This window comes from Cavia porcellus, unplaced genomic scaffold (assembly GCF_034190915.1).
Source record: "Cavia porcellus strain 051 isolate PalLab524CR breed Dunkin Hartley unplaced genomic scaffold, mCavPor4.1 scaffold_1, whole genome shotgun sequence".
Taxonomy (NCBI): domain Eukaryota; kingdom Metazoa; phylum Chordata; class Mammalia; order Rodentia; family Caviidae; genus Cavia; species Cavia porcellus.
In genome coordinates this window covers 108115063-108134966 of record NW_026947484.1, presented here as the reverse complement: position 1 = coordinate 108134966, position 19904 = coordinate 108115063, and the positions used below count along the sequence as shown (strand labels likewise).

At 39.5% G+C, this 19904-nt stretch overlaps 1 protein-coding gene across 4 annotated transcripts in view; it reads right to left on the bottom strand.

The window, feature by feature from the left end:
• Pip5k1a (phosphatidylinositol-4-phosphate 5-kinase type 1 alpha) overlaps nucleotides 1–19904 on the bottom strand; it is a 46102-nt gene that overhangs the window by 22275 nt on the left and 3923 nt on the right. For 2 of the 4 annotated variants that reach the window (XM_063253132.1, XM_063253115.1), the window contains exons 2-5: nucleotides 9932–9970; nucleotides 5038–5075; nucleotides 4217–4297; nucleotides 131–261 (exon numbers count right to left, since the gene is read on the bottom strand). In XM_063253132.1, the coding sequence (XP_063109202.1) occupies nucleotides 131–261; nucleotides 4217–4297; nucleotides 5038–5075; nucleotides 9932–9970 (289 nt within the window). Of the gene's footprint in view, nucleotides 1–130; nucleotides 262–4216; nucleotides 4298–5037; nucleotides 5076–7740; nucleotides 7834–9931; nucleotides 9971–19904 lie in introns of all 4 variants that reach the window. The other 2 variants (XM_063253127.1, XM_063253120.1) reach the window with 2 other exon arrangements.

Sequence of the window (19904 nt, the reverse complement as noted above, 5' to 3'; positions counted from 1 at the left end):
TATGAATAGGCTAAGGATTGGACACATCCTTAATATGGTCAGACCATGAATCCTGAAGTTGCTCTAACATTGACTTTGAAAAGCTGCATCTTCTAGGATATTCCCCTAAACATTAATTTAACCTCCATACCTAGGAAAGAAAATACTCTCCACCACGTAGAAATCTTGCATGAGGACATCCCGCTCTGGTTTGGTACTCAAACTCCCCACAGTGTGAGTAATGCCTAACTGAATGGCACCTTTCAAAGCTGATGATGTCGTCTAAGGAAAAGAAAAAAGACAGGAAAAATTTCTAAATTAAGTGTGACAACAGCAATAAAAACTCAGGAGAAACAAGTCAGAAGCAACACTTGAAAACAAATGCCCTTCCGTAATTAACACTAAATTGGGACAATTCTCATGGTTCACACTGCAATTAAGCCTGGAAAAGACTGGGTAGGCCAATGAAAATACAAAGTAATAAAGCTGAGATTGAGCTGCCTTGACTAGGCTAAGCATTACACCTACTGACCTGACTAAACAGGAATTTCAAAAAAAAAAAAAAAAAAAAAAAAAGAGCTTCTTTGTATTCAGAAGATGAACTGTGTCCCAAGAATACTCTTAGGTCTCACTTGCAAGATTCCTGCTAGTAGAGTACCTTCTAAATATTTAAACATAACTAAAATTGACTATATGTTTACTTAACTATTTGGTTAAAGAGGCTTTACTCCTCTAAAGAAGGGCCTGATCAGTGTATCAAGAGTAACAGACTGGCAAAAAGCTCTTAAGTGAAAAAGGAAATATGAAAGACAAATTCATTGTTTATTTTCTTGAGATAGGGTCTATGTAATCCAGACTGACCTAGAATTAGTAATCTGCCTCAACCTCCCAAGTGCTAGGATTACAGGGATGTACCACCAAGCAAGCAATTTAAATTATTATATATTTTTTGATGGTACTAAAAATTGAAGCAGGGAATCATCGATATCTGAATCTTTCACTGAACTTGAATCTTTCAATAGCCCTCTTACATAGTATACACCCAATAAATAGTGGCTGGTTTGGAGTATCTTGGCCTCTGTCCATCCTAAAGCACTGACCTCCTGGCCCCCCATCATGCATTTTTTAAAAATAAATAAAATTTTTTTAAAAATTAAAGCAGGGCAAGCTCAGGGGCACAGCACCTGTGCAGCAAGTGCAAGGTTGTGAGTTTGATTCCCGCTACCTAAATAAATGAATAAATAAAAGTAGGCCGGGCATGGGGGGTGCATACTTGTAATCACAGCACTCAGGAGGCTGAGGCAGGAGGATCACTACGAGTTCAAGGACACCCTCAACTGCATAGCAAAACCCTGCCTGGAAAAGACAAAAGTAATAAATAAAAATTGAAGTAGTGCCTTCAGAGTGAGTTTTACCTTATTTTTTATTTTGAGACAAGGTTTAAAGTCACCCAGTTGTCCAACTGGGACTCAAACTTGTAATCTTCCTGTCTAAACCTCCCAGAATGCCAATATTACAGCATATGTCATCACACTGGGCTCAATTCAAATTATTTCTGAAAGAAGTACTTAAGAATTAGAATTATTAGAATAAAAAAAATAGAATTAGAATTATTAGGCTAGGGGTTTAGCTCAGTGGCACAAGTGCCAAAAACCCCCAAGAATTACAATTACTGCTAGGCATGATGGCACATACTCATAACCCCAGCACAAGGGAAGCTAATCTGAAGTCACCTTGGATTATATGATGAGTTCAAAATCAACCTGAACTACAGAGCAACACCCTGTCTTAAAAAACCAAAAGAGGGCAGGGAATATAGCTCAGAGGCATAAGCACCTCTCTAGCAAGTATGAGGTTGTAAATTCAATCCTGGTACAAAAAAATAAAAAGAGAGAGAGAGAGAGAGAGAGAAGCAAGCAAGCGACAGCAAGACAGGTCTTATTATACACACGCTAACCTAGAGCTCACTTTTCAACCCAGGCTGGTATTGAACTGAAAATGATCCTCCTGCCTCAGCCTCCTGAGTGCTGGGATTATACGCATGTACCACCACATGATTTTATAATTTTCACAATATGGTAAAACCACAAATATAAAAGCTCTAATAATCCAGGATTTTGATCCCAGGGGAAAATATCACATCATATAAATTTATGTCCAATAAAATACACGTGGATTTTCAAATTTAAATTAAATTAAATTAAATTTAAATACTAAATAGCTACAGTTATTTTATAACTATACTAAATAAAGCTACAGCAGAAGTGTGGCTAGTAGCTACCACCCTCTTAACACACATATAACACATTTCTCAATCCTCACAAAAAGTTTTATTGGGTTAGTTTCTTATAAATTATTTCCCTCATCCCTACCTACAATAGACATTACACTTAGTCTTCAGTAGGCATTAAAATTATATCCAGATGGGCCAGGCATATAGCTCATTGGCATTAGTGCCTATTTTACAAGCATAAGTTCAAGTCCCCGTACCAAAAAATAGAATAAAATAAAAATAAATAAGTAATTATAACTAGTGTTTTAAAGTTTTGCCTAGAAACTCACCTTTTTATTCCGATTTTTAGCACATAAAAAGAGCTCCAGGGTTGGAGATTTAGTTCAATGGTATAAGCACCTGCTTGGCAAGTGCAAAGTCGTGAGTTTAATTCCTGGTAACGGGGAGGAAAAAAACAAAAAAACAACTCAAGAGAGCCAGGCATGCTGGCACATCCCTGTAATCCCAGCACTCAAGAGGCAGAGGCAAGAAGATTACAAATTCAAGGGCAGTTGAGGCTATATAGCAAATTTAAGACTGGCCACCCTGCCTGGATTACGTAGTAGAACACACTCTCAAAAAACTCATTAAAAAAAAGAGCTCAGTAAATGTCAGTTGAATGGGCTATAGAACCCATTCCAGACACAGGCAAGTACCTGATTAAGAATATGAGTCAGGGGCTGGGGATTTACCTCAGCGGCATAAGCACCTGCCTTGCAAGCAGGTGGTCGTGAGTTCAATCCCTGGTACCAATGAAAATGAAAAAGACAAAAAAAAAAAAAAAAAGAATATGAGTCAGTTCACTTCTGCTACTTAGCACAACAAAATAAAGGCAGAAAACAGACAAAATTTATATGGGTCAGAATTAAGAATCCAAGAAATCTTCATGCTTTGCATCAAACAAGACACAGATGGGCTAAGGATTTAGCTCAGCGCCTGCCTAGCAAGCACAAGGTTGTGAGTTCAATCCCCAGTATCACAAAAAAAAAAAAAAAGACACAGATGCTTAAACACTATCCCTTTTGGGAAGCCTAAGCTTCTCCAAATTAGTCCAGAACTGGAGGACTGAAGGAGGCTGTCTGAAGATAATGATGATAATCATAAGATAAACAAAATCAAAAAATAAGGAAAGAAAAAAAAAAATCATTGTGCTGCCTCTCTGTGTATCACCAGGCTGGGACATGGCCCTCAATTCATGAACACCCAGCAATAGAGGAAAGCAAGAAGTCTTCAAGAAACGTAATTCTCTGTGACAAAAAGTGGCCTTGAGGGTCTAGTTATATGCTTACACCTAACAGTGAAACCCAAGGACTCTACCTCACAGAAGCAGATTTGTTCACAAAGAATATTCCCATTTAAGGGCTGGGAATTTAGCTCAGCGGCATAAGCACCTGCCTTGCAAGTGTGTGGTCATGAGTTCAATCCCTGGTACCAATAAAAACGAAAAAAACAACAACAACAACAACAAAAAAAGAATATTCTCATTTAGGAATGGAGATGTAGCTTAGTGGTAGAGCACCTGTCTAGCATATACAGAACCCGGATTTGCTCCCAAGCATCAGAAAGGAAAAAAGAAACAAACAAAACAAATAATCACCAACTGCCATGGCACACACTTGCAATCCTATTACTCAGGAGCCTGAAAGAGGATTATAAATTTAAAGCCAGGCTGGGCCACAACAGTTGAGTTTAAGGCCTGGACTGTGCAAAGAGAGCTTATTTCAAAAACAAAACAACATCAACAACAACAAAAAACTACAAAGAACATCCTCATTTAAACATACATACATACACATAGAATACTTTGCCCTTTATGAAATATAGATTCTAAACTCTAAATTGTACAGCCAATGTCCAAAGGCTCAGATATTAACAAATGGGATATCACAGAGAACAGTATCAAGGAAACTGTGCTGTCCCTACTGCATTCTCAAAGTAAGATGAGAGAGTTCAATCCAGACTCACCTTTTTGTATGTTGTCTCTCCTGAAGGATCAACACTTCGGTGTCCTATCTTCTTGATAGTCATGCCAGTGGCATAAGGCGTCTAGAAGAGAGGAGTCTAAATCAATATATGATTCTCATGTAATACAACAGTTACACTGTAGTGATGATAAATCACAAGTCACAATGGTAGCACTCTGTAGAGGTAAGGCAAAAGGACTACAAATCTGAGGCCAGTCTGGGCAACTTAAAAGTTCCTGTCTCAAAACAAAAACAAAAAATGGGATGCAGATGTAGCTCAGTACAAAAGTCCTAGATTTAATGCCCAATAGCGAAAGAAAATAAAGAACCTAACACATCCTTTCTGGATTAAGAACATCTTATAAAATATTCAGAAGGCATATACCATGTTAATGCACAGTATCACATTTATTTTACTATTTATTGAGATAGCATTTCATTGCATTGCCCAGGACAACCTTAAACTCCTAGGCTCCAACCATTCCCTACCTTAGTCAGCTGAGCACCTGGGACTGTATGTGCCCACTGCCACTTCCAGCCTTCTTTTTTCACCAGTTTCTTTTCTGAATTAGCTAATCCTCCACTCACTCTCAATACTGTTTGCTCACATTGAACTGACAGGTGAAAACATCTGGCCCCTGGCAAACCTATGGTATGTGTGCCACAGCCAGAATATACAGTCCTCTCTGACAGTATGCAAGCTAATTGTATAAGTTGTTTGTTCAAAACTAAAATCTCAAGACCTAAGCATAGAGAAACTGAAAATTTCACAAATATCCTGCTATCCTGGAATAAAACTGTGATTATTATTATGCAACTCACCTCAGATGCCATAGATCTTTTGATTCCAGTTGCCGCTGCTAAAATAAATAAATAAATAAATAAATTTTTAAAAAAGTCATTAATATGTACACATCCACTCATATAATCTCCATCAAACACACTGAAGAATTTAGGTTTGAAGCCAGCTGTGGCCGCACATGCCTATAACTGAACACGGGAACTGAAGCAGGAGGATACTGAGCTCAAGACCAGCCTGAACTATGTAGAAACTGTGTCAAAAAAAAAAATAATAATAATAATAATCAAAATTTAAGTCAAACTAAACATAACCAGAAGCTCCTGCTGCTTTCCTTTTGGATCATGCTTTTTCAGTGTCCCTTCTTCCTTCTCCTCTGTGCTCAGAGACCTTCTCAAATTCCATTCTTGTTACACATCCTTTCTCACTCAAAACATTCAGATTTTCTGTGGGAAAGATAACCTTTCTTAATATTTAGCCATTAAAGGGTCTCACTAACACAATGGTCTAAAGAGAAAGGGAGTAAGAGATAACTCCACACACTGGAGACCTTGAGGCTTGACTTTTTTTTTTTTTTTGTACTGGGAATCAATCAAACTCAGAAGCTTGTGCTTTCCAGGAAGGCGCTGTGCTACTGAGCTATGGAGCCCCAGCTTGACCCAAAAAAAAAAAAATTTTAAGGGTTGAAAGGATAAGAACTTTTAGAGACCATATGTAGTAATTCAGAAGATAAAAGAGTTGACTTGTGACAATGAGGAAGTTAAGCATGAGAAACTAATGCTGAAAAAAATAAAACAGCACTCAAAGCAAGCAAAAGTTGGTTGCCCTTAACTTAGCAACAGTGGCAAGAAAAAAAAAATTGGTTGCCCTCACATTCTCCTCCTGATTTCTACTATAAACAACAGCGATCTCTTGGTATTTAAAATTCATTAATAGAAACTGGGGCTGGGCACAGTGGTAGACCCCTGTATTTGAGAGCCTAAGGCAAGAAGACTGCCACAAATTAGAAGCTAGCCTGGGTTACATAGCAAAATCATGTCCTCAAAATAATTAATTAAAATAAAATTGGAAGGAAATAAACATTAACTATGTTTTTAAAAAAATTTTTTTTTTTTTGTCTTTTTCCTTTTTATCGGTACCGGGGATCGAACTCACGACTGCCTGCTTGCAAAGCAGGTGCTTATGCCGCTGAGCTAAATCCCCAGCTGTTTTTAAAAATTAAAAGTCACCAGAATGGACTAGACCTTCCCTTCAATATACTGCTAATAGTTTTCATTTCTCTTCTCAAAAGACAAGAGAAATGTCATCTAGCCGTCAAAAAGATACTTCACAGTGCTGGTTAATAAGGCTAACTTCAGCTGGGTGAAACATTAAATTAGGAGTGAAATTCTAAACTAATGCTTTCAAGAAACAGTAAACGGAGCTGGGCGTGGTGGCTCACGCCTGTAATCTCAGCACTCGGGAGGGATGAGGCAGGAGAATCATTGCGAGTTGAAGACTAGCCTGGGCTACAAAGTGAGCTCAAGGCCAGCCTGAACTGAGACCTTGTCTCAAAAAAGACAACAACAACAACAAAAAACAGTAATTGGGGACAAGCTGGGTGTGTTGCCACTGCCTATAATCCCAACATTGGGGAGGCTGAGACAGGAGGATCCTTGAGAGTTCAAGACCAGCCTAGGTTACAAAGTGACAAAGATGACAAAAAGGGCTGGGAATGTAGCTCAGGGACACAGCACCTGCCTGGCAAGTGCAAGGTCCTGAGTTCGATTCCCATTAACCACCCCCCAAAAAGAGATGACCAAAAAAAAAGCGGGGGAGGACAACAGATGCGTGACCAATTGTTGATAACTTAGAATGTCTATTATTAAGAAGTCAAATCTAGCTGGGCTGGTGGCTCACGCCTGTAATCCCTGCTCTTGGGAGACTGAGACTGGAGGATCGTGTGGAGAGTTTGAGACAGCCTGGGCTACAAAGTCTCAAAAACAAACAAACAAAAGAAATCAAATCTGGGTGCTGGGCTTTTAGCTGAGTGGCAGATAAACACCTGCCTGGCAAGCATGAGGTCATGAGTTTGATCCCTGGTACCAAAAAAAAAAAAAAGAATAAAGTCAAATCTTTTTTATCTTATAACCCTTCAACTAAGAGTCAAAATACCAAACCACTGAAAAAAAAAAGCCAAAAATGACAGTCTGGTAAAGTGGCAGACATCTATAAACCCAGCACTCAGGAGGCTGAGGCAGAAGGATCCTGTTCAAAGCTGGCCTATATATAATAAGACCATATGTCTAAATCCCCCCACACACACCAAAAAACCTTTAAAAATTAAAAGGGCTAGGAATATAGCTCAGTGGCACAAGTATCTACCTTGTAGGAAGTAAGAAGTCATGAGTTCAATCCCAAGTACCAAATTATTTATAAATAAATAATCCCTTTATTTATAAATAAATAAAAGAAAGCAGAAGACCTGGATCTATGTCCAGAAGTCAAAGGCAATATAGGCAAATTGTTCTTTATATTTCACTAAAAAAGGAGAACTATTTAAGAAGGTTTATGTAAAGATTAAACCAAACAGGGGCCGGGGATTTAGCTCAGCGGCATAAGCGCCTGCCTTGCAAGCAGGCAGTTGTGAGTTCGATCCCCGGTACCAGTAAAAAGGAAAAGGAAAAAGATAAAAAAATAATAATAATAATTAAAAAAAAGATTAAACCAGACATAGTAGTACACACCTATAAGCCCAGCACTTGGGAGGCTGAGGCAGCAGGATCACTATGAGTTTTGAGACCAGCCTGGGTTACATAGTGAGGTTCTGTCTCAAAAAACTAAAAACAACAGCAACAAAAACATTAAATAAGACATGCCAGGTTCAATGATGAGCCTATAGTCCCCGTCAATGGCAAGACTGAGGCCAAGAGGTCAAAGTTAATATGGGCAACACAGGGAGATTTGAGATTCCTATCTTACAACAACAAATAAACAAAAGCCATTAATCATTCTAGCAAAAAGTAAAAGTTCCACTCATCTCTGACTAGTTTTCTTTTTGGTACACAGGGACACAGCACCTGCCTGGCTTGCTCTAATTAAAAGTACAGTATAAAACACCATTAACAAATGCATTTGTAATGGTCAACTGAAAAAAAAAAGCACTACTGACAAAACTAGTTTTGTTTTAGGGATCTTGGAATTGACAACAGAATTATTAATCCATTCTTGACAAAAGTACACATTAACTTTGCCAGGCATGGTGGTGCATGCCCAGCACTTGGGAGTCTTGAGGCAGGAGAATTGTTGTTCAAAGAATTCAAAACCAGCCTGGGTTACAAAGTGAGCTCAAGTCTAGTCTGAACTGTATAGTGAGACCCTGTCTCAAAAAACAAACAAAAAAAAAGAAAGAAAGAGAAAAAGAAAAAAGTACACATTAACTTCTAAAACAGTTCTATAAAAAAATGATAATTCTGCATGCACAGAGCTCAGACTTTTGTTGCTTTTTTAGGAAAATTACGGTCAGAAAGAGAAGTTACCTTCTGTACTACTATTTCCTTCATTACAAATGTCACATTTAGATAAAACCTACTCAGCAACAAACATTTAATTTGTTTAAAAGCAAGTTAGCAGCTGGTAGCTCAGAGGCAGAATATATATCTAGTGTGTTCACTACCCTATATTTCATACCCAGCACTGCAATAATAATAACAACAATAACAACAATAACAATAATGTGTAAAGGCAAGTTAGTTTACACAAAAGTTTAGGTAAAAACAGGCAGGGCTGAGGATGTAGTTAAGTGCGTCAATGCTTGCCTACAATGTGCAAGCTCTGATGCCATCTCTGCAAAAACAAAACAGATTAGCAAAGAGAACAACAAATAGCACAAGGGGTAGTAATTCAGGCTGTATAATCTGAACACCTAAGCTTACTAGCTGAGTCTAACAATTACTAACTAGGAAGTCCTGGACACACAGGTTAAAGCATCTCTAGTCCTTGTTTACTTTGTAGAATGCAGAAATAGCCAGCTATGGCAGTGCACACTTGTAATTTCAGCACTTGGAAAGCTGAGACAGGAGAATCATGGAGTTAAAGGTCAGCCTGAGTTACATAAGCAAGCTCAAGGCCAATCTGCACTATGTGCTAAGACCCTGTCTCAACCCCTCCCCATCAAATGCACAAATAGGGATATTGGTATAGTTCAGGCATTAACAGGGCTTGCCTGAGAACCCTGGGTTCAGATTTGGGGGAAGAGGAGAATTAAATGAGAGTAACCTACAAATCTGACACATAATAAGCACTATAATAATACTACCTATTATTATCATTATGAATTATGAAACCCATCTACAAGACTAGAAATGTCAGGTAAATGATGTGCAACACAAGGGAAAGGAAGGGAGCAGAGAGACTTACTTTACTGAAATGAAAACAATCACTGGAAGTTAGTTTTGTGTCACTGTTGTTTTTGTATACTAGGGATTGAACCCAAGGCCTTTAACACTGAGCTACATTCCTTTTTATTTTTTATTCTGAGACAGGATCTTGCTAAACTGCACAGGGTGTGGTTGAACCTATGACTCTCCTGTCTCAGCCTCCCAGAGTGCAGAGATTATATGCACGTACCTCACACCTGGCAGAGTTTTATGTCAAAACTGCATTCTATTTGGGTATGGCAGCTATAGACAAATAATGCTTGCAAGCAAATATTTACTATGTTTTTCTATTTATCTTAAATCCAACAATTCTGTATTTTAATAAGATGTTCTGAACACTGCAAAAAATTAAAAAAGAAATGCTTGCAAGATATCAACCGCCTTCTCAAAAAACCACACACAGCAATAGAAAGTGTACAGTTATTAACAGGGAAGAATAGCTGGCTGCAAGTCATAGCAAGGAGCTCAAGCTTCTTCAGCAGATACACATCAGATCTACCTCTCTTACGGTTCACCCCACAGCACAGAAAGTTGAAACCTAATGAAGAAAAACAGAAAATTACCACTTACTTCTGGGATTCTATCTGTTACCTATTTACAGTAGAGTAAATATACTAAAATTCAAAATTATGAACAAAATCTAACTCTACCAATATCTTTACCACACTGTGCACTGTGAATTTGTTCAAGCTAAATGTTCAAAAAGAAGTAACAGCTGTTAAACAGTAATTCCAGGAGCAGACACAAAGCATTTATTCCAAAGCATTTCATGGGTTTTTTTTGTTTTTTGGAGATAGGGTCTCCCTATGTAGTCTAGGCTTGCCTTGAACTTGCAATGATCCTCCTGCCTCAGTCCCTAGTATCACAAAAAAGCTGTTCTAAGGTAATCATATCCCCTAGAATATCCGTGAACTATAAAACAGGGATATTCAATTTCAGCCTATCTCATATATGCCAAGACTTGAAAAATATATAAAACTTGCACTCTAACTTATTAAACTATGCTGGGGAATCATAAATCATTACTAAAATAATTTCAGAACACCTAAGCCAGCCAAGACAAAAGCCACAGCAGGGAAAACCCAGTCAATTTTCACCAAAATACAAAATTGAAGCCAGGTATGGTGGTGTACTCCTGTAATCCCAGCACTCAGGAGGTTGAGGTAAGAGGATCCTTGCAAATTCAAGACCAGCCTGGGCTACAAAGTGAGCCCAAGACCAGTCTAACCCAGGTATCGAGACCCTGTGTCAAAAAAAAAAAAAAAAAAAAAAAAAACATTTCAAGCCAGGCCACCCCAGCACTGGGTGGCTGATGCAGGAGGATTGCAGTCAGTTCTGAGGCCAGCCTGGACCACACAGTGAAAGTTCAAAGCCAGTCTGAACTACACAGATCCAGTCCCTAAATAAGTTAAGTAACAAGAATGAGTCATTAAACTGTTACAAAAAATTTTTCTAACCAACTCTGTACCAAGTCTTAGGGAAGCATTTTATTCTGGTCCTTGCTCCACTCTATCTTGTTTGTACAGAAAAAGATACTGGTAGGGCTGGTTTCTAATCACTTGGCAAAACACCCTGTAATTCTCCATGAATATGTTTGCTACTACTGAGTCACTGGAGAGTAAAATTCCCTATTGAGAAGAATTACAAAAGAGAAAAAACTTCAATATAATCTTGAGAAGTGTAAAAAAGTCAAACTTCACAGAGAAAAATTATTTAGACTTAAAAGAGACAATTTAAAGATACTGTCAGACAGTAAACAGCTCTAAAATGAGTTAGGCTTACTTCTCAAGCATAGTGAACATAACAAAGTGGACTTAATAGCAGAGCCTCTCCCAACATTTTCAGCACAGAAGCATTTCCGTCAGAGATGAGAGTGTTGCAGGCAGCAGAGTTAGTTAGAAATATTATAGGCAGTGAGACAGGGATAGGTCCTCAAAGGAGCCAGTGCATAAGCCCAGACATCTGGCAACAGCAGGAGAGACAGACACCTCCTGTGTGATCTCAAGACAAAAGACCAAACAAATGCACCCATCATATCCTGAGGATGGATATTCTAAATAGTTCCCTATCACGCTGAGGAAGCCTGGCGTCACATCCCATCCCCCTAGGGAAGAGTCACTGCTCCTTAAGAATGTCTACTTTCTACGTGATTCGCTTCCCCATTTGTCCCTAACTGAATCAATTTTACCTGAACTACTATATTACTGCCTAACTATGGTTATGTCCCACTTTATGCCTATCTGCCTGTGAGTTCCCAGTTTTCCCCCACCTTCAACCCATCTCACCCCATGATTTTGCTCTATACAAGTCCCTAGAAAAGACAGAGTTCTTGGTAACCCACTAGGGACCCCTTCTGTCACTCAGACAGAAGCGTTCTTTCTCTCAATAAATATATTCTACTCTTAACCTGTTGTCCCTAAAATTCATTCTTCGATTTTAGAGAACTCAAACTCTTACTGGACATAGTAGGTCGGGAGTTTCATTCTCCTATATCAAGATGTCTTCACTTACCAAACAAGAAACTAGGAAAGCCGTCAGTGACTGACATTAATCCCTGAAGTACACATGTAATTTGGGGACACTAGAGGCAAACCGGATGTGCATTCCTCAGACAACTGTGGGCTTGCCTGAACAGGTCATAGAGAGGCACTTCCGGAGATCAAACTCAGTGATCTACAGACACTGCTACATAAATGTGTCAATAATTGTGACATCAAGCACAAAAAGCTGAGGGGGATTTTTGGAAGCAAAATGCTAACCTTTGGGAACTCTTGGTTAGTAAGTTGCAAGCTAGAGATATTTTAAAAATTTAAAAAGCCCACACCTGGGGGCTGGGGATTTAGCTCAGCAGCATAAGCGCCTGCCTTGCAAGCAGGCAGTTGTGAGTTCGATCCCTGGTACTGATAAAAAAGAAAAAAAGAAAAAAAAAAAAAAAAAAGCCCACACCTGTACCTTCCACACTCAGAGAGGCTGAGGCAAGAGGATTGCAAGTTCCAGGAGGCCTGGGGAATTTAGTGAGACTGTCTTCAAAATTAAAAACAACAAGGTCTAGGGATATAGCTCAGTAGTGCAAAGACCCTGGGGTTCAATCCAAGTATTAAAAAAAAAAGGTGAGAGTGGAGGACAGGGTATCAACCTCATTGTTTGCTGAACTATCTGAAACAATCTCTTTGGTCCTAGTTAACTTGGAAGACTGAAAACCATTCTAACTATACCCCTGCAGCTGGAGGAACAATATGTTCTCCAAATAAAAATACTCACAAATATGTCTAAGTGCCTCCTAAGCAGCACTGTGGAACAGGCAACTCAACTGTAATCAACAATGTGTAAAAAAAAACCAAAAAATCTCTACCATCAGCCCACCTTCAACATCCTCTGAACCAAGCCAATTAAAACCAAATCACAGCTCTAAAAGAGCTAATTCTGTTTCCTCACAGATGCCAATTTTTCCTAAGCATGTTCTGGGGAAAAAAAAAAAAAAAAAGTTAAGGATAAGCCTAGGACAGTGGTGGCAAACTTAGAGTGGACTGCTTACATCCTGGATAACTCTAAAAAGGTTTGCTATCACTGGCCTACAACAATACTCAACAACAGTTTGATCTACTAACCCCTGGCATCATCTCACTAAGACACACAGCAAGGAATGAACCACAAACCTCTTTAAGATTCACTTTCATTAACACCCACCCTTCACACAACATGCTAGCCACAGGTAGCAATCCCTCTCTGACCAAGTTAAATTAAAATTACTCTGGAGGCTGGGGATGTAGGTCAGTGGTACAATGCTTGCCTAGCACTCCCAAACCCTGGATTCAATCCAAAAAGGGGGGAGGGATAAAATAAACTACTTAGCTCTAGAGAATTTTTGTTTCCAGTTCCATATGGTTCTCAGGCCTCAGTACCCACACTTTGCTTGAAATTATGAAAAACAATCCCAGCACTCAGAAGGCTGAGGAAAGAGGATCATCCCAACTTTGAAGCCAGCCTGAGCTACGTGAGACCTTACCCTTACCCCTAAAAGACAGACCCAGGTTTTCTCAATAAACTACCAATGGCCAAGACGCGTTTGAGATTTTTGGCAGATTACCACCTCCCATTTTTCTTTCTTTCTTGGTTTTTTTGTTTTTCTGTCTTGGTCTTTTTGAGACAGGGTCTCACTATGCAGTTCAGGCTGGCTTTGGACTCACTAAGTAGCAGCCTAGTCTCAAAATTGCAACCATCCTCCTACCTCAGCCTCCCAAATGCTGGGATTACAGGAGTGCATCACCATGCCTTGCTTCTTGTTTGCTTGTTTTGAGACAGGGTCTCCCTATGTAGTTAAGGCTGGTCTTGAACTCATTATATAACTCAGGCTGGCCTCACACTCATGGGTTTCTCTTACCTCAATCGCCCAGAGTGCTGGAATTACAGGCATGCACCACCACATCTAACAACCACCTCCCAATCCTATATCCAACTCTTGAAAGAACAATGAATGTTTCTATAGGAACAAATTCAAATTCTAATTTCCCTGCACATATTTTAACAGAGAAGGCTTAACTTTACTGTTCTTACAGCGAGCATTAATTGCCCCGACAATGCACTAATATACTTCAAGGCAATCCTTTTCAACAACAACAACAACAAAAAAAATGGAAATAGAACCAAGTAACTTCTCTGTCATCTGGTATCCCTTTCTTTATGTGTGTATGCCTGGAGATTGAACATTGGGTCTCTGTCCTAGGTACAATTTACAACCCTAGCCTTATTTATTTTTTAATACAGGGTCTCATTAAATTTCTGACTTAAACTTGCAATTTTCCTGTCTTAACCTCCCAGACCACTGATATTACAGGAGTGAACCACCAACCCTGCTTAAGTCTTTCATACAACTTCTTGTCAATGAGAACTTGAAGTTGACTATACTGTGCAGAGCAAAGTTAACACAAACTGTTACATTTACTAAAAAAAAAATCTCTTTCCATTCTCTCCCCACAACTCCCCTCCCTCAGCTCACCTCATCCCCCTCCCCTTTATCGACATCACTAATTCTTAGAACACTGCTTATTTTGAGTTAAACATTGTTTTGTTAACATGCAAGGCAAATAATACGATATACTGAACCCCCTTTCAAGGATCCTGCCTCTTTTTTTTTTTGGTCTTTTTCCTTTTTATCGGTACCAGGGATTGAACTCACCTGCTTGCGTGCGCTTATGCCGCTGAGCTAAATCCCCAGCCCCCTGCCTCTTATTTTTGCCGAAGTCTTCAAATTTCAACAGGTAGAGCCACGAATGGTGGCACACACCTGTAATCCCAGCACTCAGGACGCCAAGGCAGGAGAGTTTTGGAAAGTTTAAGGCCGGCGTGAACTACATAGCGAGACTGTCTCAAAAAAGACAAGACAAGGGCCAGGGATTTAGTTCAGTAGCACAAATGCCTGCCTGGCAAGTGTGAGGTCATGAGTTTGACCCCAGGTACCAAACAAACAAAAACAAGGAGAATCTATGAGCCAGGTATTTATAAATTAATACTTATTACATGCAGCTATTACAAATTTAAAAAAGATTAGAATGTCACTGGAAGGGAAAGGCAAAATGAATGGACACAGAAGGAAAAACAAAAGTGTAGGGATTGAGGAAAGAGTTCGCTTTAAACCCAGTGAGGTGATATATATCTGTAATCCCAGCACACTGGGACAATATCACAAATTTGAGTGATCTGGGCAATTTAGTGAGACTCTGCTTCAAAATAAAATATTAAAATGATGTTGGAGGTAGTGGCACATGCCTATAACCCCAGCACTCAGGAGGCTGAGGCAGGAGGATCACCACAAATTCAAACTCGGCCAGGGCTACACAGTGAGTTCAAAGCCAGCTTGGACTACTTATCAAAATCATATCTCAACAAAAAAAAAAATAACAAAATATAAAATAAAATTTAAAAATGGACTAGAGATGCAGTTTAGTGCAGAAGTCCTGGATTCAATCCCCAGTGTAACAACAACAACAAAAAATTCACTTTAAGTAGAAAAAAGTAAAAGAGGCCGGGGGTTTAGCTCAGGGGCATAAGTGCCTGCTTGGCAAACTCGAGGTCGTGAGTTCAATCCCTGGCACAAAAAAAGAAAAGAAAAGAAAAAAATGAAAGAATAAATGGTCACGGGACATATGAAGAAAACATATTTTTTAGAAAGTGACCAATGCTCTTTTTTGATGGAAAATGATAGACAAGTGAGGTAGTAAGAATAAGGCAAATGTCATTGGGACTTTTGTCACTGGGACACAGCACAGAAAAACTGATTTCCCTCTACTTGTTTATCAGGAAACAGCACACGTCCTGAAATACACCTTACCCTGGTGAAGAACATATACCCAGCAGAAAAAAAAGAGATACTAATCACTTTGGTCTTCTTGTTCCCTTAAGTAAAAATATTCTAGATTTTTTTTTTTCTTTTTCTTTTTTATCGGTACCAGGGATCGAACTCACGACTGCCTGCTTTCAAGGCAGGCGCTTATGCCGCTGAGCTAAACCCCCAGCCCCAAGTAAAAATATTCTAAACTTTCAGGGCAGAAAACATCTAGCCTAAAGGATAAAATAATCACCTTCCCTCTCCCCAGTTCTGCCTATAGTCTAGCAGAACTCTAGTGAACTCTGATGTTCACTTCACAAATTACAGTTTCTATTATATTATCAAACAAAAACAAGCTAATAAAATATTTTATAGCTATAAAGTAACAACTATTTAAGCAAAGGTATTTTTTTTTTCCCAGTCCTTTGGGTCTCCACATAAGCAAAGGTATTAATCAAAAGAGTATCCTAAGCCGGGCGTGGTGGCTCACGCCTGTAATCCCAGCACTCAGGAGGCTGAGGTGGGAGGATCCTTGGGAGTTCAAGACCAGCCTGGGCTACAAAGTGAGCTCAAGGCCAGCCTGAACTGCATAGCCAAAAAAAACAAGAGTATCCTCTCAACCCAGAAGAGTCCACAGACATCAGCAAGTAAAGCGTATTATTTTGATACTCTTGTTTTACATTTGGGGGGGGACAGGACAAAAAGCTTTAGTTAGCATGAGAAAATGGTAAGAAACTGACGAAGATCAGGTGGGTGCTTTAACAAAGAAGAGTAAGACAAATCAGAAAGGAGGCCAGTTTGTGCCCCTAGAGAGGGCACACTCTGGATGAAGGGGCTCAGACTGACACAACAGATATTTTTTTGAGATAGGTTCTTGCTATGTAGCTTAGATCAGCTCCAAATCAGGAGCTTCTGCCTCAGCCTCCCTGGAATTACAGTCATGTGCCACCACACTTGGTTTATTCAGATATTCAAAACTAATCTGTAAATACACATTACTCATTAATCTCAGAATATAGATACCTATAAAACTAGTTAATTATTCCTAACACTGGGCTTGAACAAGGGTGGTAGAAATATTTAATTAAAAGCAATGAGTCAAGTGGTGAAGCACGCCTGTAATCCCAGCACTCAAGAGGCTGAGGCAAGATTGCAGCAAATCGGGGACCAGTATGGGCTATGCAGTAGGTTCAAAGTCAATGTGAATTACATAAGGAAACTCTTGTCTAAAAAAAAAAAAAAAAAGACACTGTAAAACTAGACATGGTTGTACACACCTATAACTTTAGCTACTGTCAGGCTGAGACAGCAGGGTTGCTTGAGCCCAGTATGAGACCTACCTGGGAAATCTGTCTCAAAACAAACAAGCCAAGTATGTGTGTGGCACATGCCTTTATGGAACTAAAGCAAGAGGATCACTTTGAGTTCAAGATCAGGCGAGGTTACACACTGAGTTCAAGGCAAGCCTGGACTACCCATGAGACCTTGTCCTGAAGCAAAGGATTATTGATGTCTGTTCTCTGGCAAAATGTACCAATGACAAAAAGGAGGCAGGTAAGTTTATATAAAAATATTTAAGATGTACTATGTACTGCAAACATGGAAGGGGGGGGTCAAAAAGTCTTTAAAACAAACAGAAAAATCTCTCCCTACTTAAGAATTATCAATCAAAAAAAAAAAAGAATTATCAATCAAAATGACTCCCCAAATTTTAATTTTGAACTCTAGTAAAGTATTCTAAATTGCTTTAATTTTCACCAGAGTAGAATTAAAGGGACTTTTTTTTTTTTTTTTTTGTCTTTTTCCTTTTTATCGGTACCGGGATCGAACTCACGACTGCCTTCTTGCAAGGGAGGCGCTTATGCCGCTGAGCTAAATCCCCAGCCCCGAGTAGAATTAAAGGGAAAGGCTGGTGATACAGCTTAGCAGCATAAGCAATTGCCTGGCAAGCTCAAGGTCCTGAGTTCAAACTCTGGTATCAAAAAAAAAAAAAAAAAAAAAAGGGAAAGAAATCCATCGGCCTACAAATAATTTACAGTCATATACAAAGAACACAGACAACAAAACACAATTGCCACTGGAGTTACCAGACGACTCCAGTTTCATGGTGGAGCTGTCCTAGGAAGAACAAAGCCATCATAACCAAGGGTTTAGGAGGCTGGTCCACTATAAAGGACTTCCAATTGAACAGACTTCCCAATCTGTGTATCTGAAGTTTCTCTCATCAGTTAAGAGGAAAAAAAGCCAGGCATGGTGGTGCACACGCATAAGCCCAACACTGGGGAGACTGAGACAGCAAGACTGTCTCAAGTTCAAGGCCAGTTTGGGGTACCCAGTGAGTTCAAGGACAGCCTGAATTCTGACACATAGTGAAACTGTCTCAAAAAAAAGTCTCACACACACTCCAAGTCAGAAAAGGAGCTGTACAGTTACCCCCAAATCATTTATGGAGGCCAAAGCATAAGTGTCACAAGTCTGCAAGTTCAAGAACAGCCTACAACTCAGTGAGACCCTGTCTCAAAATTGGGGGGAAAAAAAAAAAAAAGAGCCAAGCCTATTAGTGTATACCTATAATACCAACACTTGGGAGGCTGAGGCAAGAGGATCACCACAAGTTCCATGCCATCCTGGGCTACATAGTGAGTAGACTACAAGAACAGACTGGGGCCGGGGATTTAGCTCACTGGCATAAGTGCCTGCCTGGTAAGCAGAAGGTCATGAGTTCAATCCCTGGTACCATTAAGAAAAAAAAAGGGGGGGGGCTGGTGATGTAGCTCAATAAGAACACTCATCAAAAAACAAAAACAAACCAACTACTTCCTTTCTAACCCTCCCACCACCTTAAAATCAAGACTCTGAAATAGAAAGTCTTTACTTTTTTTTTTTTTTTTTTTTTTTGGTACCGGGGATTGAACTCACAACCAAGTGCTTACAAGGCAGCCGCTGAGCTAAATCCCCTGACCCAAAAGTCTTTACTTTTAAAAAGAGGACTCACTGACATGAGTTTCAAGTTCCTTGTGGACTATAAAAAGTTAATTAGAGATAGGGAAAGAAGCTCTCTAAATACTGGTGTGACAGATGGTTACTGTCAACAGCACCTCATCAGAGCTAATTCTATTAGTAGTAAGTGGTAGCATTGTCCAAATAATGAGAATGAGGGGGAAAGAATAAACTTTCTTTATACACCAAACAGCTGAGACTAGATAGCAAACTGCATCACTTTTTTTTTTTTTTTTTCTTGAAACAGCGTTCCACTGAGGTTCAAGTTGGCCTTGAACTCATTTTGTAGCCCAGGCTGGCCTCAACTCAGTGATCCTCCTGCCTCAGTGTCCTAAGTGCTGGAATTACAGCCATGTGCCACATATCACCTTTTATTAACAACCAAAGTGTAAAAACAAGCTCTTATAATGGCTGTTGTAAGATTTTTTTTTTTTTTTTTTGGTCTTTTTTGAGACAGAGACTCACTATACAGTTCAGGCTGACCTCACTTTGTAGCCCAGGCTGGCCTTGAACTTGAAGCAACCCACTTGCCTCAGCCTCCCAAATGCTGGGATTACAAGCATGCACCTCCACTCCCGGTTTGTAACACTCATTTTTGTCTATCTTTTTTTTTTTTGTCTTTTTCCTTTTTATCGGTACCAGGAATTGAACTCACGACTGCCTGCTTACAAGACAGGCACTTATGCCGCTGAGCTAAATCCCCAGCCCCAGCACTCATTTTTGAGGGATTGGTGTTGTTGCTGCTTTTGTTGTTGTTTTGAGACAGACAAGGTCCAACTATGCAGTTCAGGCTGGCCTTGAACTCACTATGTAGCCCATCTGGCTTCAAGACAATTTTCCTACTTCAGTCCCCCAAATGCTGGGATTACGGAGGTGCTATTCATTTATAACTGCCTCCCCCAAATTCAACTGTTAACTACTCTAACAGAAAAGATGTTAAATACTTCTTAGAGCTGACACTATGTTTTACCCTGTTTTTCACTTGTAGCAGAATAAAAGACCAGCTCTAGTTTAATGGTAAAACAATCTAGACAGAGGTATTATAGGCATGGAACAACTCAAGGCTAAGGCACTAGGGTGGCAAATTTAAACCCAGCCTGAGTGATTTAGAGATCCAGTCCAGTCTCACAACAAACAAACAAAAAAG